Here is a 25,326-nt window from a genome sequence, read left to right as displayed (position 1 = left end):
ACCGAATTAAAAAAGATACTAAAGTACACGTTTGTAAAGAAACCAGAAATTTTCTTATTAGGGATGCTAAGACAAGAAATAAAAAAGGAGGATCGCAGATTGGTATACTATGCGGTAACAGCAGCAAGGGTTTTAATAGCTCAGAGGTGGAAACAGCAGGAAATCCCAACAACGGAGGAGTGGAGATCTAAACTATCGGAGTATGCAGAACTCGATAAATTAACAGGGAAAATTAGATATATAAAAGACCAAGTGTTCATTAAGGATTGGGGAAAGTACGCAGATTATCTGGAAGGTATTAGTGATGGACAAATAACGCTAAAGGAATTTAAAGATGCACTGTGATAGACTACGGGTTATTGGGTAAGGAAAAGAGAGAACAAAATTGGAGACAATGACAATAACAATATAGAAGATGAAACGTGTAACTTTATTTATTGCTTCGAACGACTTGCGGCCAAGCTGAAGGAAGTCCTGAAAGAAACAGCTATGTTATAGGAGATTGTAAAAACAATAATTATGTGTACCTTTTACTTGTTTCTTTTGTTTTTTCTGTATGTTCTTTCTTTTTTGTGTTGTTGTCTTTGTTATATGTGTGTTATCTTTGTTTTTCTTTTTATGGAATAATCAATAAAAAAAAATTAAAAAAAAAAATGAGACTTCCAAGTTTAAAGAAAATTGTATTTCCAGGGTCCGTTCATTTCTGAGTTGTGTTTGGTAAAGAAAAACAAAAGAATACCACTAACATCTGCTGAATAGGCATAGCATCGCATGTACATGCAGAGATAAGAAGAACTGAAATACCATGCAGTTTCTGAGCAAGCTTTAGTCATGCCAGTGTCATCCACAGAGAAACAAGTTTCACAAAGTTCAAAAGATATGGGAAGAGGAAAATAAATTTAGATGGCGATAAAACAGAACACCATTACTTTGAGCAAACATCAGCTACAGGAAACAGAGTGGGGGGGGGAATGGGGTGGAAGGAAGAAATGCTTACCAATCTGGAACAGATTACATCACAATCTTGGTAGAAAAAGAAGGCTGTTCTAATATTTTATTCTGTAGCTGTATGCTGGTCACCAGTTAGTCATTAGGACTTCCTACAGTGTCGGCTGACTTCAGCCCCAACTGGAATTTGTAGCTGCTCAACTACTTTATGTTACTCTAGATCTTGAATTTGCAAATGCGCATTCATAAGAGTTCCTTGCATCAAAAGGGAACTGCCTACAGGAACTTTGCAATAAAGGACATCATGTTGCTTGTTAAGGTATCTGAAGTTGGTTGGAGTGTATTGGTCTAATAAGCTACAAATTAACACCTGAATTTCTGCACGAACTCATTATCATTTTAGATGGGTCTGATTCAGAGTTAGAATGAAGTAAGGCTGCTCACATGGGCTTTAACTGGTATACTGGCAATGGATATATTATTTCCTCCAAACAGCTGAAGAACAATTTATTGTGTATTCAGGTATTCCTATAGCTAATTGAACGCTAGAGACAAATAAGGCGTTTTGGTGCAGATTATATTGCTCTGCTCAGAAAATTCATATGAATACTTCTGGATTCTCTTATGGGTTAAATTAACCTGTTATGGAATAACAAAAAAACATAACAGGGGACCAGAGAATCTGCCTTATGTCTCAATTAATCAACGCTTTCCATTAGTGGAGAAGGGAGCAGAACTCAGCTCTAGGAATCATTGGATCCATCCCAACAATGCCATATGGGTAAATGCTTCTTGTTCACCAGCTATGGTGTTAAAATTTGGCCATATACCGCTGCAGGGCAAAACATAACCTGCTCTTTCTCTTCAGTTAGGTTGTAACAGTAAGCAAGTACACAAGGTAAATGTAAAGGGACCCCTGACCGTTAAGTCCAGTCGTGGACGACTCTGGGGTTGCAGCGCTCATCTCCCTTTACTGGCTGAGGGAGCTGGTGTTTGTCCGTGGTCATGTGCCAAGCATGACTAAGTCACTTCTGGCGAACCAGAGCAGTGCACGGAAACGCCGTTTACCTTCACGCCGGAGCGGTACCTATTTATCTACTTGCATTTTGACGTGCTTTCAAATTACTAGGTTGGCAGGGACTAGGCAGAGCAATGGGAGCCCACCCCATCACAGGGATTCGAACCACCGACCTTGTGATCAGCAAGCCTTAGGCTCAGTGGTTTAGACCACCGCGCCACCCGCATGCAAAGTACATAATATTTGCTAATACCAGGAGTGTGGAACCTATAGCTCTCCAGAAGTTGTTCGCCTCCAATTTCCATCAGTCGCAGTCAGTATGGTCCATGGTTAGGGATGATGGGAATTGTAGCCCTCCATATGTTTTGAACTACAAATTCCCCATGTGTAACTTGAAGCATTTAATCTAGATTTCTAAATAGGACCAGTTTCATATAAACATGCTTAGTGAATATGTAATGGAAGTGAGTACTGAAAAGCCCAATTCTGGTTTCAGAAGTTTTTTTCATATTTTTAAAATGGTGCATTTTGGGGAAACTCCAGTTTCAAATTTATGAGAAAAAATTGTTGCATCGGGGTTACCTCCTTTTACTGCTTAGAGTATTTGAGTGTGTCATTGTCAGAGCCTGTGTCTCAGTTACTTCCTTTGCTTGAACTATGTTGTCTGGTAAAGGTCTCACTTCTTTTTCTTCAGGCTGTCCACACACTTTATCTACCTGCAATAAAACGGAGGGAGAGAAAATGATTACATGGTAAGAACTAGCATGCGTGCTTAGCATCAAAGCTCCAACTGTGGATAATCTACATGAGAAGGACCATGGGATGGAGATGGAGTATCAGGCTAGCCATGCATTTATTCAATTGTGTATTTATATGCATTATCTCTATGTGTCATCCATATGAGAACACACATCCACCAGTGGTTTGTCTGCAACAAAAAAACAAGCACTTGCATGGGGCATGTGCAATGTAGGAATTGCAAGAGGCAATGCATGCATTTCCATCAGATTGCGCAACGCATGTATCAGAGAGGGGTTTGTGTGAGTTGTAGGACCAGCTCCTGCATGTAGCCATGGTGTGAAATGACCCTAAAGCAGGCACAGGCAAACTCGGCCCTCCAGATGTTTTGAGACTACAATTCCCATCATCCCAGACCACTGGTCCTGTTAGCTAGGGATGATGGGAGTTGTAGTCCCAAAACATCTGGAGGGCCAAGTTTGCCTATGCCTGCCCCAAAGGGCTGAATGCAGATAGTACAGCAGTGATGAAATTATTCCAATTCACTGTAAAGGAGCATGCTTATATTTCCAGAATACTTCTGAAACTTAATAAGCTATTAAAATTTAGTATCAAAATAGAAAGTTGAAGTAGAGCAATATTATAACAAACCATATAATAATAATAATAATAATAATAATAATAATAATAATATATTATTTATATCACACCCATCTGGCTGGGTTTCCCCAGCTACTCTGGGCAGCTTCCACAAAAACATTAAAATACAATAATTCATCAAATATTAAAAACTTCCCTAAACAGGGCTGCCTTCAAATGTATTCTAAAAGTCAGACAGTTGCTTATTTCCTTGACATCTGATGGGAGGTCAGGCACCACTACCGAGAAGGCCCTCTGCTTGGTTCCCTGTAACCTCACTTCTCGCAATGAAGGAACCACCAGAAGGCCCTCGCAGCTGGACCTCACCGTCCGGGCAGAATGATGGGGGTGGAGACGCTCCTTCAGGTATACTGGGCGAAGGCCATTTAGGGCTTTAAAGGTCAACACCAACACTTTGAATTGTGCCCAGAATTGTACTGGGAGCCAATGTAGGTCTCTCAAGACCGGTGTTATGTGGTCTTGGCGGCCGCTCCCAGTCACCAGTCTAGCTGCCGCATTCTGGATTAGTTGTAGTTTCCGGGTCACCTTCAAAGGTAGCCCCACGTTGATCGTTATGTGCTGGCTTGCAAGAGCAATCTTTTCATATCTATCACCTAGGGTTTTGAGATATCAGCCATGTAGGCTGGGGGAGGTCCTCTTTTTTAAAAAATGGTTTTGATGTTGCAGTGGCACGCCTTTAGAAGCCCTGCCAGTTGTGCTAAGAATGAAAATGGATAAACATCATCATATATACCATGTATCAAAAACCAGGAATTTCAGGGGACCCCCTTCAGTACTTTGAAGAAGTACTGAAAAAACTGCTTGGAGAGAAATGGAAAATTGTGTGGGAGGCAAAACAAAAGTATTCAATGCCTGCAATGATTATATCTAGCTGAAAGGATGGAAGGCACCTGCAATTCAGTTAAAATTAAAAACAAAAAAAAGCAATAAACAATGCAGCAATTCCAAAACTAAAGGCCAGTGACAACCCCAATGAATACATTGCACAACATGAACTGAATGGAAATGATCAGTAACACAAATGATTACAATTAAAGCTTAGCCAAGCCCTATTGCTACATACTAATTTGTTTACTTCTGCTTTTTTAGTTGAATTGCATGTGATTCCTTGAAACACACATGACTAGTCCATAAATTATTTATTATAAACACTTCAGTGTGCTGTTTTCTTCTTCTTATAACTTTCACAATAATAATGGTAATGTTATAAGGAGATATGAAGCAGAAAGATCCCACTGTCCCAAAAGAAATACTCAATAATTTCATAGAGATTATGGTGATGGACATCTCTCACCATCCCTGGCAACTGACCAGGCCTGATCTGGAAGGCCATAGGTTCCCTATTCCTCTGCCTTATCGTCCAAAAAACACATAATTAAGAGTTGCAGAAGCATTAGCTGAAACAAACAGAATGAGAGTTTCAGCTGGCCGACCTATTAATTAAAGCTTGCAGCTGTACATTTTGCAGTGTGTTACTGAAATGATATTTTTCAGTGTAAATAATTTTTTTGTGTAATAATGATCAATAATTTGGCACCCATAGAGATGTGAATTCTAGAGTTGTGCATACACACCCCATCTGATTTAGCTCCTCAGATATGGGACCTGATTTAACATCTCGCATTGGACCCAATCTGACCTGGGATGACCTGAACCAATCCTGACCCCAACTTGAATTTGGGACCTTGCAAAGCACTCTAATTTTTAACCTTAAAACTGGCATGGGGTGGGGCAAAAAGGAGGCAAAGACAGCAACTCCCATCTGCATTGTTTCCTTCTCTCCCCTCCAGACTGCATGTTTTTAATCAACGTTTTAAACACTAATTAAACATGTGGTCAGCAGTGGGTGGGGGGAAGTCACCAACTATGTATTTCTTTAGGGTTTAAAACCATGATTAAAGAGGTCCCTCCCCCAATTTAAATGAATAATGGTATGGAAATATTTCAAATAAATAAAGTGAATGCAATGTATCAATAATAAAAGTGATAAGTAATGGTGAAGTCTAAAGGTGAATGCAGCATTAATTCCTATCATGGAATATTGTTCTACAGCACCATATATTTTCCTTGGATATTTTGTTTTCCATACCAATAGCTGGTTGATAACTGGTAAGTGTAGCCTATCAGTCCCAGTGGTACGCCTGTCTTTCTTAATTCAAGAAGTTTACATACATGAAGCATTGTGCAATTATTACAAATGATCACCATTTCAACAGCTTCACACCAAAAAGGAGAAAAAATATCCCCTCATTTGTCCTTTGAATTCTCTCAGCTTGAGAGACCCAATAGATTCAGATCATATTTAATATGTCTATAATCAAATACAGAGGGGGAAAAATAATCTCCTTCTAAAACTGGAAATCTCTTATCTCCCTAAATCTTCAGATCCTTTACTCTCTGTTCAGAGACATCTCCGATTTCTGAAAGGGAGACATTTTTCAGGGGCGTATCTAGCTTGCAGAGAGTTGAAAAGGTATTTTAAATTATTGCAGACATTTTGCAAATACTCAATGTAATTCCAGGCGTGGTGTATTAAAAAAATAAATAAATCCCAGCAGTGTGGCAAGATGATCTTTTGAACTGACTCACTGCTTCATGTGACCTGAAGACGCTTAAAAGGATAATGGCTATCTGCGCAAAGATACCCTTAAGATCAAGTACTAATCATTCTTGACTGTCAACTCCTACCTTGTTAGCGGTGACGTTTGGCTTTGGATATTGACAATCAGCAAAGGTTTGTGCCTAAGGGTATAATTACCATAGTCCAGTAAATAAAAGGGGAATCTATTGGGAATCAATCCAATAAATCCTTTTAAAAGCTCTCAAAAATATTAGGTAACTCTTTAGAAAGATAGCATAAGAAGAAATCAATTTAAAAGATTTCCATTTTAATTCAATTTCCATTCTGGAAATTAATTATATTAGGCTAGAGATGTGCTGGGAGCTCATGTTCTCTTAGCTGGAATAAAAAAAAAAAATATTATCAAAGTATGGCTGAAGCTTTTTTCTTTCTTTCTAAGTCATGTCCTCTTGTAAAGAAACATGAGAACAGTCTTCACAATACTGAGTAAAATAGTAATTAATCTAAACATGGCTAATAGAAAGCATGCACAACCAAAGCTCTTTAATTTAAAAAGGTTTTAAAAATCTATAGCTTTTCCCTATACAGGGAGAAGTCAGCCAAAACATTTTTATTTTTATTTTTTGGCAGGCATTTGTGGGTATTGTTTTCCAAATGGGATTTTGATCCCTACAGTCTGATTTAACTTTTTTAAATGATGTTTTAATGTGACTGTGATTATTTTTGTTTCCTTATTATAAAAATGTACAAATGTATGTTTGCTGCTTGAAGATTTTAACGGAAGGCTGGGTTAAGAATACTGAAATTAATACATCCCACATATTTTACTTGGCACATTCTTCTGTGAATCATTTAATTTTGCAACACGGTATTTTGAAGCTGTGAAGTTGGATAAGAGATAAATAAAATATTAGCCTATGTTGGTATTATGACTCTGTCTGGTTGTGCACTATTCCATCCCACATAACAAGATTTTTTTGCCTTACTCACTGCCTCATCACTTCCCACAGCAGACATAGACCAATTTACAAGGTCAGTTGAGCTGAGTTTCTCTCTCATGACTTTGAGCCAGAATACGAAACCAGGATCAAAACTGGTTTTCGTATCCTGGTTTGTAAACCAAGATTAAACCACAGCTTCCCAGTTCAGTTGCTATGGAAAGCAATGGCTTTGCAAATCGTAGAAGTTGTCTGTTATGGCATACAAGAGGAGGGAGGGGTTGTGGAAGCACAATGCTTGCATTAGACCAAAATAGTTATGCCTGAACTAACTCAGTATCTCTCTGTTACTTGATAGCTTGCCTAAATTGGCAGGTACCTCATTCAAACAACAGGAAAGCTTAATTGGCCAGCCAAGAAATCACATGCTAGCTATACTTATCAGTCCTCAACATGTCAGCAAATGGCTTATTCCCAATTTGCCCATTTGAAAACCTAAACATCTAAGCGTGTAATTTGCCTATGACTCACACCCATTGTCATAAGGCTGCTTCAGAAGCAGACAATGATAATATTATTTTTACCTTAACTCTAATTCAAATGCATTTTTATTCATATGCACCTATTTTTATTGTGTTTTATTATTTTATAACAATATTTTATTATCTTTGGCATGGGTGAAGATGAAAATACTCCCTTAGTATTAAGTCCTTATCTTCACAAGACACCGACCTATCCCTTGAGTAAACTACAGCCCAATTTAGAAAAATCTCAGACATTTTAACTGCATTTATGTATACATTAGGTGCTCAGTTGATGACATATATGGTATTCAGTAGCAGTGTGCCTGTCTGTGTTAACTGCAATAACTTATTGATTTGACCCAAAGGTCAGCATTTAGGAAACAAGAAAGATGACACCTTCTCTTTTCTTCTGAGGAACTTGTGGACTATGAATGCAGGCAATCTGTCCCTTCCTGTCATCATGCCATAAAATGTCATCCCTCCCTCCCCACTCTCTAAATATGCATGCAAACAAAACCATCACAAGTCATCACATAAAGCTTTTAAACACCATTCAATTCCCATGTGAATTGAAAACTACTTCATTTTGATTGAATTTCCCACAGTCAATGCAACTTATATTCTGAAACTATAGACTTCTTACTATTTCTGAAATACATATACCCTTTGAAACCTTCTGCTGTCCACACCTTTCAACTCTGTCCCCTGTCACTCTCTACTGGAAGGCTGATTAGTACTAATAGGAATATTTTAGGTAGCATTTCTGCTGTTGCAGATGAAAATCTCCATTTTTTTTCAATAATTAAATTATCTTATGGTAGATTTCAGCCTCCAATGACTTGTGAAAGTACTCTCCACTTTTTAAATACTTCAAGCAAGAGTCAAGTAATGATTTGGCATGACAACTTTTTTAAAATAAAAAAAGGTACTTTCCCCACTAGGAACAAGCCAGTCATCACACAGACTATTAAATATGGCTATGCAAAGATGCCCCTGGAGTGTCTGCCCAGCTCTGAACCTGCTGTTGCCTTCCCCATTTGTGACAGCAGTGCTGCTGCTGCTGGTTATTGCCATGATAATAATATTATAATAATTTATTATTTATACCCCCCAAAAAAATCTGGCTGGGTTTCCCCAGCCACTCTGGGCAGCTTCCAACAAAAGATTAAAAATACATTAAAACATCAGTCATTAGAAACTTCCCTAAACAGGGCTGCCTTCAGATGTCTTCTAAAGGTCAGATAGTTGTTTATTTCTTTGACATCTGATGGAAGGGCATTCCACAGGGCGGGCACCACTACCAAGAAGGCATCATGCCTGGTTCCCTGTAACCTCACTTCTCACAGTGAGGGAACCACCAGAAGGCCCTCGGCACTGGATCTCAGTGTCCATGTTGAACAATGGGGGTGGAGATGCTCCTTCAGGTATACTGGGCCCAGGCCGTTTAGGGCTTTAAAGGTCAGCACTAGCACTTTGAATTGTGCTCACACCTGCCTCTGCCTCACTGTGTGAGCCGCTGCTGTGTCAGTGTGAGGCCTCAGTGGCATGAATTAGGAAGTGTGAGGGTTCAGCCACTATGCTTGTGCTGCTGGCACACCACCTGGAGCTAAGCCATGGCTTGGCTTAGTGCTGCATCCAAACTCAGAAAGGAGTCAAACTCTTCTCAACATTCTGTGTACAGGGTTGGCATATTATGTGCTGATGCAGAACAGGCTTTCTCTGTTGTGGCATGTAGAAATGTTCTCTTCTTGGAGGTCTAGCTGGTACCAACTGTGGCATCTTTATGGCAGCAGCTTGAAGCCCATTTATTTTCCCAAGCTTTCTGTGACTGAAATAATTTTATGGAACCATCCCACAGCATTCAGTTTTTATCTGGATTATATTACTGGTGTCTATCTGCTCGGTGTTTAGCATATTATTGAGACATGCTTTGCATATTTGATTTCATATGTTTGTAACCCACATTGGGGTTGGCAAAAAAGAGGGGTGAAGTAGACATTTCCTAAATAAATATATAATATATTTAGAAACTGGTCTTACCTGTTCCTGACTCCCTAACCCCCCCCCCACCTTCAGTTGCTTCTATAGATTACTCTATGTATGCAAAGAGTCTCAACTAGCATAAATTCCAGGATAATTTAATTTTTTTACCAGCTGGAAATACTGGCTCTTTGCTTGAATTAATACTAAAAAGCAATATACCACTAAAATGAATCATTCATCCCTATGCTGATGCACTTACACAAATGCACAAGCATAATATGCTGTTATCTGAATTACATTACTATAATATAGTTCACTATATAAATTAACTTAACAAGAACCAAGAGTGATTAGATCATGAATCTTAAATATTCTCATTCCGCAATAGCAGCACTAAGAGAAGATTGTCTCCATTCTGATCCTTTACTGATCTGTGGTCTTCACTTTCCAGCTTCCATATAGCCTTAGACAGGCATGTTTCTCCTAGTGGGATGAGAAGGAGAACAAGGATATCCCAGCTAGCTCTCTCTGCACTGTCCACCCCCACTACCTTCCATGAACTGGAAGGCAACCTTCCGCAGTGGGGAGAATGTTGTACTCATGGAGGCAGCACCACATGGTTTAAAGCTCTGTGTGATATCAGCTCTATATGGTGTGGAGAGCCTCTACAAGTATACAGGCTTCTTGCTCCAGACGTTTGCCCTCCCATGTGTGAAAGGCAAAGTTGGGAGGGCACAAATCCAGCAAGCAGTCTGGAACAAAAAGGGAAGGACAGGTAAGAAACAGCCAGCCAGGGTTTTATCAAGATTAGGATGACAGGAGACAAGGGAGTTTGGTAGTGGGTCTTTCAGGACTCTGGACAGAGCCCAGGAAGCGGACAACAACTTGTTTCGACTAGTGCTACTTCTCAACTGAGCTGTTTTATAGTCCCTAAGCCTGACCACATGTCAACGGCTCCACCCACTTGCTGAGCAGCGTGGAGACCTACATTTTTGGTCTTGAGTCTAGAATGAGCTTGTGCTGGGCAAGCTGCCTGTGTTTGTGTCTCAGTTCCATGGAGTGTGAGCCTCTTAGAGGCGAATATGCTTGACTCTTGCTGGCTCAGGCCCAGTGCCTCCTCAATCAGTACCTCAGCCTCTGTGTTCAAGTTACTGCTGGACTCTGAGGTCATGACCAAAGGCAGTAGGACCAAGCAACAGGGGAACAACAGAAGTGGTAGAGATGGGTAGTGTGTCTCTGGTTTCCCTCATGTGATTCTATGGACATGGGAAGAACAGCTAGGATTTCTAGTTTCAAACGAATTTCTAAAACAAGAACTCAGCACAGCTTCCAGTTGCTTAACGTTATTTGAATCTGTTTCCTATCCAAATTATTAGAGCACATGTGTATTAATTTTTAAGTGTTTGTTATCATTGTGCTTATTATTCTATCAAGCTTCTTTGTGTGAGGTGTTCTACTGACGCATCCCTGCACTACTACAGGTTGGTAAAACAATACCAAAATCTAAAATAAAATATTGATGCAACCATATGTACAAACCACAAGATTTGTTTTCTGTGGTTTTCTTATCTATACACACAACTGCGCATGTGAATCAATAAAATGCTTCACAAAAAGTATTGTTATGCAAACATATATATGGCTGAAATGAAAGCAGCAACAAAAGGAACATGAACAAAAATTGGATTTTTATTGTTTTAAAGTAAATAATCAAGATTTCTAATGCATTTGACTCCACTTTAGAAATAAGGCCAGGTAATTCAGAACTCCAAACTTGAGGGAGGAAAATGTGATTTGGATAATGTCAGAACATCCCTCAAAAGGATTCCATGGAATTTTCTTTCCAAGACTCAAGGAATTATTGATTACTTGAAACTGAACAAAATCACAACTCATGTGAAAGTTCTAGAGATGAATAGATATTTAACTACCCATATTTTATATGCCCATCACACAGTCTTAAAACCCCCAGCATTACAACCTACCTAAGTTGATAGGTTGTAGGTTTGTCGTGTCCTGTTATCTAGTGCCTCTGATACATATGTATTAAGAATATTCCTGGAAACTTTCCTACTGCAAATAAATGATATGCATATTCATTTCATGCCCACAATAAGAGACCGATGCATTTTAAGAGTGTCACAACAATCTGTAGCCTGTTGGATCTATGAAGATGTCTGACCTTCCAGAAATGGGCATGGAATTCTTGGCTTGTTCAGGAAGTAGACAGTGTGGCTGTGACATTTTCAACTACTGCAGTCCATTTCTGTTTGTCATGAGATAATCACAAGTTATCATCTCATGCCCAGGGTGGGTGAGACTGTTGTGTGACTGCATATAATATAGGAGTTTGCAGAAATCACATAAAATAACTTTACTTTCATTTTGGCATGAGAGGAGCAGCTCTGTCCAACAAATGACATTTCCTTTTCTTTGAGCTGCAGAACGGTGCCTTTTCTTTTCTTTTTTTAAAAAAACGATAGCAAGAGTATGAATATTGTGTTACAATCCTTTGTACGCTGCCCGCCTTCCAACATGAAACCTTTAAAGCAAAGTGTAAGCATCTAGAAGTTATCCCACAATATGGGGACTGAAGAAACCACAGGATTTTATGAGTTAAATTTGTTTTCAGAGAGCTTCAGGTCATCCTTTCTGACAATATTAACTTTCAGTGGAATGTTTTTCAGTGTATACCTTCCACCACTGCCACAAAGAGAGTTATCTGCTTTAAAAAATGAATAAGGGAGAGTGACAGAGACAGGGTAGAGTAGTTCTGAATCTAAAGCTCTTCAACAAAGCTTTTAGCTAGTTCATTGACCTGAAGTGAGATACCAGCAATGAGCAGTTGTAGAACATTTGGGTACAAGTGTCAACTTACACTATCTTACACTATCTGTTTTGGCTATTCCACATCAAACAGAAAGCAACTCTGATTTGTCTTCACAGGACATTATTATGTTTCTCATTTTCCTACAGACCCACAAAAAACCGACATAAAAATGAAGTGCAGATAAGCAAAACTGTGTCATATGGGACCCAGTTGCACATGGGCCTGCCTTTAAAAATGGTTTGCACTTAGTTCAGAAACTTTGCCCAACTTTGCCCACCACCCCCAAAACCCTTTTGTATCCGGATTTTCACTTTTTTGAAATATGGCAATCCTACATACTATGCCAGAACGTTAGCTCCACTGGCTCAAAGTCTGTTGCTGCATAAAAAATAAAGTGCTCGTTTTAAGCTAGAAGGGAAACATTAACAGCTTAGGACCAGGCTACAAGGAGCATCATCTGGTTTCCTATTGTGCTCCCTGAACACATAAGATTCTCTTTCGAGCTGCTGTTGAAGGTGCTTCTGCAAAGTAAAGTGAGATGGGTGTCTGCCAAAGCAGATCTTCCTCAATTGGCTGAAAACCTTTTTACTCACCCTGATTTTTCAAATCTGATTTGTTTTTATGCTTTCTCTGTTATAAGAAAATTCTGTCTTTTATTGTTTGTCTTAATTGTTTTAATTATTATATATTGTATATTTTAACACTGTTTCATTTTCAGGTCACCCAGGGAATATTCCTTGATGGCAGCTGTATCATTTTTTATTATTATTTCGTTCATTCATTGAATTTATGTACCGCCCTATACATAAAGATCTCAAGGCAGTTCACAGAACAAAATCAAAATATAAAACCACAAAATAGATAATCAAAATAAAAACAACAACCCAATAACCTCCCCCCAACCCCCTCCCCATTTTAAAAGGGCCTAGGATGTCAATCAAATCAACCAAAGGCTTGGTTGAAAAGGAACGTTTTTGCTTGGCATCTGAAGGTGTATAATGAAGGTGCCAAGTGAACTTCCCTGGGGAGAGCATTCCACAGACGGGGAGCCACGGCAGAGAAGGCCCATTCTCGTGTTGCCACCCTCCGGACCTCTTGAGGAGGAGGCACACGAAGGAGGGCCTCAGAAGATGATTGCCGTGTCCACGTTGGTTCACAAGGGAAGAGCTGGTCCTTGAGGTATTATGTTTTTTTTATAAGATATTTATTAGCGTTTTACAAAAAACATAGGTTTACAAAATAAAAGAAGTTAAAACAGAAATTAACATACTAAAGAGAAAACATAGAAGAGAAAGGAAAAAAAAGGTATTATGGTCCCTTTAAAAAGAATCACTGAAAGTTTTAAACACAGGTAAAAAGACTTTCAAATGTGGTTGGACTGCAACTCCCATTATCCATTACCATTGGTCATGCTGGCTGGGCCTGATGTAAGCTGAAAACGTCTGAAAAAGCCACAAATTCTTTCAGACCAGGTTTAAAAGGAGCATAATGTCCAATGGCACTGGTAAAAGGCAGCCATACACCCTGATCTTGGCCATATTTACTCAAAATAAGTTTTGATGAGTTTCCATGAACTTACTCCCAGCCCATGTAAGTATGCTTGGGTTGCAGTCATAGGTGCCAAAATGTAAGGGCTCTTGGGTAGGCAAAGTATATTTTTCCTCAGCATATATATTGCAATGGTAGCAATATTTTTTAAAACCCTAAGAAATATTTTAATATAGAATCCTTGTAATAATTGAAAAGAAGAGTAAATGTAAAACATGCCAAGCCTTGCTATTTTTTAAGTCTGACTTGCCTTTGGGGTAGCAAATGAAAACTCAGAAATGTAAAATATGAAAGTAATAAAACACACAATTGCTCAGAACTTGATAATGATCTTTTTTGGGGGGAAATCTGTGGATTTCTGGTGACCTTTGATGATGAATCTGAGCGTTGCATTTAGTTGAATGTATTTGAAATGAAACCTAAAATAAAAACAGCTGTTGGAAGAACATGCATGATAAACCTTTTCATTGGGAAAAAATGCTGCTTTGGAGCTATTTTGTTTTGGCTTATTCTAACTAGACTGGCATTCAGCGAATTTGATTCAATACCAGACCATTTACAGTAGCTGTTAGTGGCATCCAGTAAAGCCAACTGGATTGTCAAACATCTCAAAATGACATTGTCAGAGCCAATTCCACCCAAGCAAGACTTATATTGCCCAATAAGTTTGGAGTACATTTTTTAAAATGCCATTTAGCTGTGTTGGCTCCCTAAAATGCCATTTAGCTTTGTTGGAGCCTAGGAGTTATGCAGTGGTTATAGACAGACAGTGTTTTCACCAATAACAATCCTTGCTATTCAAAAAGCAGAGGCAACTCTGAGCCACTAAAGCTCTCTTCAGAAATTACAGTGGTACCTCGGGTTACATAGGCTTCAGGTTACAGACTCCGCTAACCCAGAAATAGTACCTCAGGTTAAGAACTTTGCTTCAGGATGAGAACAGAAATTGCACGGCGGTGGCGCAGCCGCAGCGGGAGGCCCCATTAGCTAAAGTGGTACCTCAGGTTAAGAACAGTTTCAGGTTAAGAACGGACCTCCAGAACGAATTAAGTTCTTAACCCGAGGTACCACTGTAATTCAAAGAATGCGCAGAGGGAAAGCAGGGCTGTGCAAGTTGGCCCCACCCCCCTCAGTCTTCTGGCTCCACCTCCAGACCTTCACACAGTGAGCAGAAGTTCTGAGGAGGGAACTGAACCACATTCAGCTAGACATATGCAGGTTGTCTCTTTAGACCAAGAATGGGATAGTGCTATGTAGAAGTGGGCTCCAGGTGAAGCTTGGAAGATGTGAGCAAGCTTTGAAGAAGGAGAGAGTTGACTTTATTAGATTCAGAGATGAGGAAGATGCTTACAATTGATTTCCAATGCTGGAAATATCTAAATAACATGACTGACTGGAATGTGCTCTGACATCCTATAATTAGGGAGGGTCAGAGAATCCCAACAAAAATGGAAAAGGAAGCAGAAATTGCTGTGGTCTGGAACAGAAATCAGTCAAATGACTATGACTGGTCTTCATTCATATCACTGCCTTTTCAGTCAACAATTGATACCTACTGAATTTTTTCCACATTATCTTGACATTTCTTTTACACCGAAATGAATGAAAAATACATAAGTTATGCAAATGGTGGCACATGTGACGTAACTTATGTTAAATAGTGGACAGCAAGCTAAATGTCATGGTATTTGGCAGAAACCAAACTGCAGCAGAGCAGAAGCAGCACTGATTGGAAAGAATACAGATCAGACTAGAAAATGCTGCCTCCTTGCACCCCCAGCTCAATATTTTAACGGGGGGTGGGATGGGGGGAGATCAGCAGCATAATGTGCCCTTTTGAAAACAAAACAAGTTTCTTTTCTGCAACCTTTTCATTTTCAACAAAAACCTGAAACATCTGAGTGGTACATTTATAGTTTCTTGGATGACAGCTCCAAATTTAAACATTCCTTTCTTCAGTGCCTGTACAGAATCTTCCTTCAGCCCATATATCACTACCCCATTTCAGGAATTTATGGCACACGAAGATAGACTGTAGGGATTGCACAAATTACCTGAAATGCTTCCTTATGAGAACAATGAAAGAAAACTGCTATAAGGCCAAATCTTAAAGCAGGCACAATGGAGCAGTTGAATAATTGTGCCAGCGTTATTTTAACAACAGTAGTTACACTTTTTTATTCAATATTTGCCCTGAAATGGACATTTCTGCATTGCTCAATAGCTGACTCAAATTCCTGACCCCACAGTTGGCCTATAGTCAAGAGCCCCTGGAAATCTCCTCCCTCCACAGTTACTGATAGTAAAAAAAGAGCTTCCCCGGGTGCCTGCAATTGCTGTAAGTGGAGAATCGGCTGGGTTTAAAGATGGATTAAAATTCTACTCTCCACACAGGCTGTAGTCCCAATCCAGATCATGCCAGGATGCTTCCTTTTGCCTATGAAAAAGACATATATAGCTACAGGCTATGAATTAAACTGAATGTGTTTGACACTGAATGTGTTTGACACTGAAGGCTCATTCACAATTGCATTTGTCTCTCTGCTTCCCCCAGGAAAAACTGCTCTTTACCACTGAATCAAACCAAACGTCAAGTCGGGCTTTCCACACATTTACATTTGCTACGATCCAGCAGTAAAGAGCAGGTTTTCCCAGGGAAAGTGGCAAGGCAAGTGGGAAACATCCAGTGGCTAGAAAGTACGGGACAAGCAGAAAACTCTTCAACCCGCGCTTTCTAGACAAGCGAAATGTGGATGAGCCCCAGGCCAGTGGGATTGTTCCTGTTTCACTAGGATTGACAAGCTGGCTCTTTCAAGTATCAGAACATGACTGCCCAAATCAGGTCTCCTGAAGGTATGTGGAACGCCCTCCCATCAGATGTCAAAGCGATAAACAACTACCTGACATTCAGAAGACATCTGAAGGCAGCCCTGTTCAGGGAAGTTTTTAATATGTGACATTTTAGTGTATTTTTTATCTTTGTTGGAAGCCGCCCAGAGTGGCTGGGGAAACCCAGCCAGATGGGCGGGGTACAAATAATAAATTATTATTATTATTATTATTATTATTTCTAAGAGATTGGGCTTCTCCATTGGGATTTTGGACTTTTTTTCTAGTTGTGCAATTGTTTGAATCTAGGCATGAACTTTTTTTCAAACCTATCGTATTTTTCCATGTATAACACACCCCCATGTATAAGACACAACCCTATTTTTGGGAATTCAAACTTAAGAAAATGGGGGGAGATTGCCCAGAGTTGTTCCGCGTTTTTTGTGAGGGATGGTTGAGCTTTTTTAAGGGGGGATATTGCCAAAAATTGCTCACCCTTCTAACCTGCGCTACCACGCACGCGCCAAAAAATCCACCTATCAGCTGTTCCCTCACCGCCATAAGCCGCTAATCACCCACCCCATTGATGCAGCAACAGCAAATAGACACCAGCCCTTGTCACAGCCACCAATAACACCACTGAACCAACCAATCCCACATCACCAATATGCACTGACCATTTTTTAAACATTATTTTTTTGGGGGGGAAACATCGTCTAATACACAGAAAAGTACAGTATCTTCTGATCCCTCAGATATGGGCTCCCATTTCCTCCTTCATAACAGTCACAGCAGCCCTTGCCTGACACATACACTGGAACTGGAACAGGAATGTTTTTGAATGCAGAAATTTCTCGAGCAAACAAGGAGGTTGTAGCATTTTATTATCAAATTCACTGGACCATGTTTTCCTATTTGTTTCACTCAGTGTTGGCAAGCATCTTTCCAAGAAGTTAACACGGGATGTTCCTCATTTTCTGCTTTTCAGTTTAGCTGAGCATCTGAATATCTGGGAACCTCACCACAGCCCAGCGGAGAGCAAGACAAAGACTTGTCATTAACACAACAACAGCGGGAGGCATACATCAAAGACTTGCAAAATATGGCCACTCATTTCCATCCACCTTGGCCCCAAAACAAAATGCTAAAGCAGTTCCAAATGTTTGAACCTTCTCTCTAGCGTGGAAAGCAAAACAACAACCAAGAAGAGTCTTCCTCTTGCTACAGTCTAAACACTGCCCATTTCTGACTAGACTGTGCACTGTGTTGCCTTTGCAGGCTTATCAGATCCAAATGGCACATGCTAGTGGCAAATATGCAAAAACCATCTCAAGAAAATCTTCACTGTTATGCATCTTGGATTTATGAGCTCCCAATTGTAGATCAAGTGAGGTCATAAATCCCGCATGTTTATAAATAAAGTAATGGTACCCTTTAGTGAGCTATGTTTTTGAATTTACAAGCTTCAGTTTCTCCCTTAGGTCCCATCGCAATTTCTGTCCAGGAGTGTAATCCTGATTACAGATGGGCATCACGCTTCTATAAACTTGATGCTGGCAAAAGTATTCTCTTGGCAGACCTCGGCGCCTTGTTCTGATCCAGCCATAAAGCTTTATGAAGAACATTGTGTTAAAATGGAATGGTGTGATGACAACTTGCATTCTCAGGGGGTGGGGAATGGATGTAGAAGAGTAATATAAAAAATATAGGAAAATACTACATGTCTTCCCCTAAAAGAATCCTGAAAACCATTCCACTAAGAGAACAAGAAATGTGTTAGAGATGTCCAGGCTTCTTAGGGTCACCTGATGAGCATGAATGATCATTATAGCTTTTTAAATTTTGGAATATCTGTGCTTTTGGATTGTGAAGCCCTTTGGGTGATAAAGCTGACAAGATTGTTGCCATCTGTCCTGAGCACATGAGACAGGGCATAGCAATACATAATGAAATGTTTAGTGGAATGCTAAAACCCAAAGTAAATATTCTACCATTGTTGCTAAACAAAACCTAATATTGCACTGAGAAATAAGAATTATCATTTTCTATAGCTTAGAAAAAATGCTGAGATGGGTAAAGCCTTGGGAATAAAAATATTTTGAAGGCTGGTTATGTGACTTTCCACCTTTCTTTGCTACATTACACAACTATCCAAGATAATGTACAGTGGTACCTCGGGTTAAGTACTTAATTCGTTCCGGAGGTCCGTTCTTAACCTGAAACTGTTCTTAACCTGAAGCACCATTTTAGCTAATGGGGCCTCCTGCTGCCGCCACACCGCCAGAACACGATTTCTGTTCTCATCCTGAAGCAAAGTTCTTAATCTGAAGCACTGTTTCTGGGTTAGCGGAGTCTGTAACCTGAAGTGTATGTAACCCGAGGTACCACTGTATATATAAATCAGAGATGAGCCAAAATTTCTCAGAAGATTTTTTTTCTGAAAAAAGTTCTGAGATTTTTCTTTTTTCTCACCTCCCCAAAAGAAGGTCATTATGCCTAATTTTTTTCTAATATTCTCTATCATTATTATTTATTTATTTTTGCAGCAGCCACCATTTCTTCCTCTTTACACACACACGGGGGGGGGGGGGGAGGGAGTACCCTGGAATGGCACTAGGCCTGGGGTACTGGAGGATGCAAAATTGTGGTCAGGTTGCAGGCATCAGTGCACCAGCAAAAGCCCTCAAACAAAACACCACCTAGGGGAGGGGAGGGGAAGAAAGAAGCTGTCTACTACCATTGCTGCTGGTGAGTCTCGTCCCTGATAAACTGCTGGAGAAGTTCTCCTCCCCATGGAGAAATCTGGTGTCCTCACAGAAGTGTGAAGGACCTTGAGGGACAACCTGTGCACCACTCTAATATAAATAGACCTAGCAAACTTGAAAGTGCAAACAGAAAGGAAACAAGGCCTGTTTTGGAAAATTTAGCAAAAGTGTCTTAAGTGTGAAATAAACAAGCTCATATCTCCTCAGAGGCACGACGTATTCAAGGAACTCGTTTTTCAAGCACTTAGTTTGAGTTTCTTCAAAAAGCACCTTGACTTGGGTATGTGGTGTGGGTGGTAGGCTTCCTTTCAGATATTTTGCCAGCTTTTGTCATCTTAAAACATTTCCAAAACAATATGCTTCTGTACATCTGGAGCCTAATGTGCAAATCAAAGAACACAAATACTAGTGTAAGAGTCAATGGGACTACAACAGCACAGTCAATGAAGTCAATAAAGCTACATCACTGAGCGTTTTTTCTTAGTTTCATTTAGGTAATTCACCTCAATTGTTTCAGTGGGAGTGGATGATTCATCAATTTATAGAAGGTCACTCAGGGCAAACTAGCTTCTCACATTACCTTTTTGGGGGGCACAATTCATGATATCCATTATACTCATGGTGACATACTGGATTGGCTCATCGAAAGCACTGGGGTGGAAGGGGGTGAGACTATCGTGTTAAATGGCCGTGTGTGTGTGTGTATTCAACAGCAGCAGCAGCAACAACAGTAGTCTTATGTTTATCAGACCTACATGTATAAAAAGTCCCAAGCAAGTGAAAACAAAGCATGAATATTGCAAGCTATCTGACAGATTCCTGCTCATGAGCAGGAACACAGCCAAAGGCAATACCAAGAGAACGAGCCTATGAAATGTCAGTAATTAATAGCAGCAGAAGGACCTGGGAAGGAATGCAGAGCATGGCTGAAAAACTATCAGTAGCAAATTTTTCTCTGCAAGCCCCATCAGAATGAGTGGGAGTTGTGGAAGACACAGTTGAGTTTGTGCGGCACTCCTACCCAAGCAGGGGGCCTTCTCAGTAGTCGCACCCGCCCTGTGGAACGCCCTCCCATCAGATGTGAAGGAAATAAACAACTATCTGACTTTTTGGAGACATCTGAAGGCAGCCCTGTTTAGGGAAGTTTTTAAAGTTTGATGATTTATCATGTTTTTAATATTTTGTTGGGGGCCACCCAGAGTGGCTGAGGAAACCTAGCCAGATGGGCGGGGTATAAATAATAGATTATGATGATGATGATGATGATTCCCATGTCAATAAGGTCTTATCCACACTTAACTTTCCTCCCCGCTTTTGAAGCAGTCTGCTCCAAGGGAGTCCATTCCACTGTCGAACAGCTCCTACTGTAAGAAAGTTTTTCGTAGTGTTTAATGGGAATCTCCTTTATTTTAACTTGAAGTCATTGGGTTTGGGTCCTACCCTTCGGAGCAGGATAAAACAAGCTCCATCTTCTATATGATATTTGATATGATATATGGTATTTGACAGCTTTCATGCATCCCTTGTTAGCTGTTTACGCCTTCTTTTCCCTCCCTCCACAGTAGGGAGTTCCTCACACTTTCAAAATAACAGGTATGGAGGTTTATAAATAAATCCCGAAACTGAGTTTTAAAAGAAGCTAAAGAGAATAAAGGCAGCTTTGGAAATCCTGCATGGGCAATAAATTCCCCAATGTCGTAAATGAATCCAAGGTCCCAGAAGACATAATCCTAAGAAACAATGGATTTCTCACGTCCAAATGAGTAAGCAGACTGTTCAAATTTTAGAAGCAGCAAGGGACATACGCAACAGTATTTCTATATAGATCGTATATCTTTGGGTCTTTGGGGGCCTCTATTCTACTAAAGACCCTTATCGTACTAAGGCAGGAGTGTTTCAGGTAGTCTAGTACGTGAAATATCATACTGCCTGAATGAAGTATTCATAGAATTGTTTTTCTTAAATAGAGAATTACACTTTAGGGCCAAACTAGAGGGTACATGGGAGGTGCATGAATCAGTCTCCGTGTGTGTGTGTGTGTGTGTGTGTTTTAAAAATAAAAAGCAGCTGTGGAGGTTGCAGTCAGAAAGATTAGGAGGCAGGATACTTCACCCTCTCTGCCATTTGCCTGCCCAAATTCCCCCCTTCCACGCCCTCGAACTACTTGGTGGTGAAAATGGCAAGACCCCTATAGCTTTCCCCATGTAGCTGGGGAAGTAGTTCAGGCGAGGCAATTCTGAACCTGCCCACCATCCTTTCTCCACTTCTGACTGCTGCCTCAGAATCTGCTTTTTCATTTAAAAAAAAAAAAAAACCTGAGGAACAATTCACATATTCCCCCATGTACTGTCTAGTTTCACCCTTAATCCAACACTCAAAATATTATTCTAAAAAAGGTGAAAAGGCAGGGAATGCAGTGGTGGGCTGGATGAGAGCTAATAAACTCAGAGCTGTTAGAAGACCTGTCACAGAGCTACATTTCCCAAACCCTTAGCAAACTATAATTTCCAGGATTTCTTGAAAGAAGCCATGACTCTTAAAGTGGTATAAGAGTGATTTAAATGTGCAATGTGAATAAGACCACTTTATTAAAACTATATTAAAACTTTGCCACCTGTCTCCTAATTTTTTCAGGATGAACTGGTATGCTGAATTTTGAAGCTCCCTAGTTATCCCATTAGTAGCATAATATTCAAGCCCTAAGGAAGAAGCAAATGTGACAAAAGAAAGCAAGACCTGATGGATACAGGCATTCATCAGAAATGGATACTGCAGGGCCAACAGAAAAGAATGACTAAAAATAAAAAAAGCTCTTGGGAGAATGAACATCTATACTTTGTCAAATCTGGAAAAGATATTTGTCATAAGAATCTCTTCAAAAATATACTCCATTTCCACTGCTGCCATAGCAGGTCATCATGCTGGAGCTGTAGATGTTCACAAGTACCAATCTGTACACGATGTCATTATAATAATTTTTAGGTCTTATATATATATAATAAATGTTCACAAATGTACCAAGCAAACACACATATAAATATATAAACCACATGTCCAAAACCCACAGGAAAAGTTCTAAAGCCATTTTGACTCTTTCAGTCACCTCAAGTTTTTCTCTACAAGGTCCCCATTGTCCCCGTCCTCACAAATCCTACCTTAAGGGCACATTTAAGGTATGAATAGGGTGAGCCTGTGACCTGGCTCAGGAATTAAGTATTATCATTACAAAAGAATGGCCAGGCTCCCCAGGTAATCTGGCAGACAGCGTAAAAACAACACACTCAGATTTCTGTTGTAGACCGCCTTTTCTGTGATGTAGGTGTGATGTATCGGGGGGGCGTCTTGGGTTACACCCCTTCTGTGATGTATGCATGATGTTTTTGGGGGTGGTCTTGGACTCCAGAGAGGGGAAATTTAAAATGTCTATATAAGGGCTTGTACACATGGCTCGGGGCCTTCCTCCTCTCTCCTACGTGTGGGGGAGCACCCTGTTGCAACAGTTAATAAAGATCAGGCTTACTAGCTGCTTTGCTTCTCAATATTCTCTGGTTGGTCTCTGTTATTTTCTCCTACTGATAGAGAAGCTACAAAAGGACTCTGTATGGGCTCTTGGGTACCCCATAAGGGGAAAGGAGCAGGTTTTTGTTTTTGTTTTACTTATATCAATGGTTTTTTGTTTGTTTGTTTACAATTTGCACTGATGAACACTAGCTTCGTATGGAAGTCTTGCCTTCCTATTGCACAAATGGGGCGGGAGTAGCCAACGTGATGTTCTCTAGATGTCGCTGGAATACAATTCCCAGCAGCCCCAACATAGATGGCCAATGATCAGGGATGATGGGAGTTGCACACTCCCCCAAGAGGAACAAGACCTTTGCCAGGGGCATTAGCCTTGCACAGGCCACTTGTTTTGCACCTCTGCTGCCATGGGGAAAGTCTGCGGCTGAGAGACACAGCAACAGCAGGTCCGGGGGGGGGGCTCTCGTTCGTGGGCCCACTTCTGACATGCGGGTCCTTGGTAGGTGCCTGACCATGCTGCCCCTTGGTGCTGGCTATAATGGTAGAGCTTGTAACTTGTTGACACTCCCTTAGTATCAAGGACTTGGCAATATGAGGACTTGCCCTGGGTAGCTCCTTAGTCCTTTAATTTCAGGGTCTTGGATGCTCTTTCTATCAAACAATTCCTCATTCCTGGTACCTATTCTTGGACCCAGAAACATTACACTGGCCCTCCTTGTTTGCACTTTGTTTACAGCACTTGACTGGTATAGTCACAAAAGGAAAGATGGGCTGTGTACACAGCATACATTTAAAGTAACCCCCTCTCCCCAAGAATCCTGGAAACTGCAATTTCCCACTCGCAGAGATAAAGTTCTCAGCACCCTTAATAGACTACAATTCTCAGGATTCGTGCTGGGAAGGGATGTGTTTTGCATGTGTTTTCAATGTATGATAGGTACACAGCCATAGGAAACTCCAGCTCAGTAAAGTGCTAATTTAGGACTAAAGGACACAACTAATTCATAAGTGTTAAAGTCATGATTGAAAACTAATTGCTGCACCACAAGTGTGATAAAATCTGAGTTTTTCTAGGTAGACCTTTAAAAGGCTGTACAAATATAGAACAGCAGAATTCAAATCAGGAAGAGGAAAGCAGCACATTAAAAAAAACAACCTCACTGTGACAGAGGAACAAAAATAACTGGCACCTCTAGTGATATTTTTCATATATCCCCTGCTCTTCTTTGTGCACATGGAACAAGTCAGAAACCATTATATAGTTTTGTTTGAACTCTATACAAATACTGAAGAGAATAGGGAAAATTTCTGACTCAGAAATTGGATAGTCACAGCTTGAAATGTATATAAGTTACAAAAAATGTTTTTCATGGAGAACATTGCAGATAGTAGCTTGAAACTCAAATGAATTAAATATATATATAGAAATGTATTTCAAAATTGTCTAAGGGTTTGGAGTAGTTTCATTATTGATCTGTATCTTTCTAAAGCTTCTTGATAGACCATGAAGCATGTTTGAAATTCTTTGTGTGAACAAATACATTTTGTTGTCTATTCATAGACTGTTTCGATTGAGATTCCCAATCATAGCTCCCTGCCCTTAAGATCTGAAACAAGATGAAAGCTAAACCTTGAGCTGACATTATCCACGCAACTTGAGGACAGATTTACTGCACTTTCTCCCTATATATAGTGGTGGCTGATAAGAGATTTAAATGGACCTCTGCCATTTAAGAGGCTTCATACATTACACAACATCGAGAAACTGTGAGTGGCTCACAAGTCCAATAGTCATACTTCCTGTGTGACTGCAAATGGCACCACAACAAGGTAGGGAAAATACACACATACACAATGAAAATTGGCAATGGTATAGGTCCATTTGTGCTTCCAACACCTTGAGTCTATAGACAACAGAGGTTTTAGAAGTGGGCTGTATTCCGGTGAAGTGAATTAACTCTGCATTTCCATCAAAGGAAGCCCAATCTCCAGCGTTCTACTTTATTTTTCCCCTTAAATTAAAAGCAGCGCTGCCACAGCACTGTAAATTCCCTCCTCGCAGAGATGCATCTAGCAACTTCGTTATGCCGTTTTCAATGAATGCTGAAGATGCACCTTTTAGCCCTGGCTTTTGAAACCTGAGATGTATATTTTTAGGACCCACACTATTTTTGTGATTGTAAGTTGTTTCACACTGTTTTTAACATTGTGTGCTAATTGCCCTATGTAATAAATTAGTACAAGCAGGAGGAGGATGAGCAGGAGCATGAACCAAACCTAATTTTTCCCACCCCTAGGACAGGCCCAGGAGCTGAGCAATTCCAGGCCAAAGATATCCTTAAACAGCAGTGGCTATAAAATATGGGTGTTATAGGGATGTTATACAGGGTTTGTCACACACTCTGGATGTAATCAGAAAACAAGGAGGTGACAGAGAGGAGGCGA

At 40.1% G+C, this 25,326-nt stretch overlaps 1 protein-coding gene across 2 annotated transcripts in view; it reads right to left on the bottom strand.

The window, feature by feature from the left end:
• Positions 1 to 25,326, bottom strand: part of LOC114597755 (glypican-5-like) — a 416,629-nt gene that overhangs the window by 252,288 nt on the left and 139,015 nt on the right. For both annotated transcript variants that reach the window (XM_028730984.2, XM_028730985.2), the window contains exon 4: positions 2,549 to 2,682. In XM_028730984.2, the coding sequence (XP_028586817.2) occupies positions 2,549 to 2,682 (134 nt within the window). The remainder of the gene's footprint in view (positions 1 to 2,548; positions 2,683 to 25,326) is intronic.

The sequence above is a fragment of the Podarcis muralis genome, chromosome 6 (assembly GCF_964188315.1).
Source record: "Podarcis muralis chromosome 6, rPodMur119.hap1.1, whole genome shotgun sequence".
In the NCBI taxonomy this organism is placed as follows: domain Eukaryota; kingdom Metazoa; phylum Chordata; class Lepidosauria; order Squamata; family Lacertidae; genus Podarcis; species Podarcis muralis.
The sequence above is the reverse complement of the archived record's forward strand: the minus strand, read 5'-3'. Positions and strand labels throughout refer to the sequence as shown.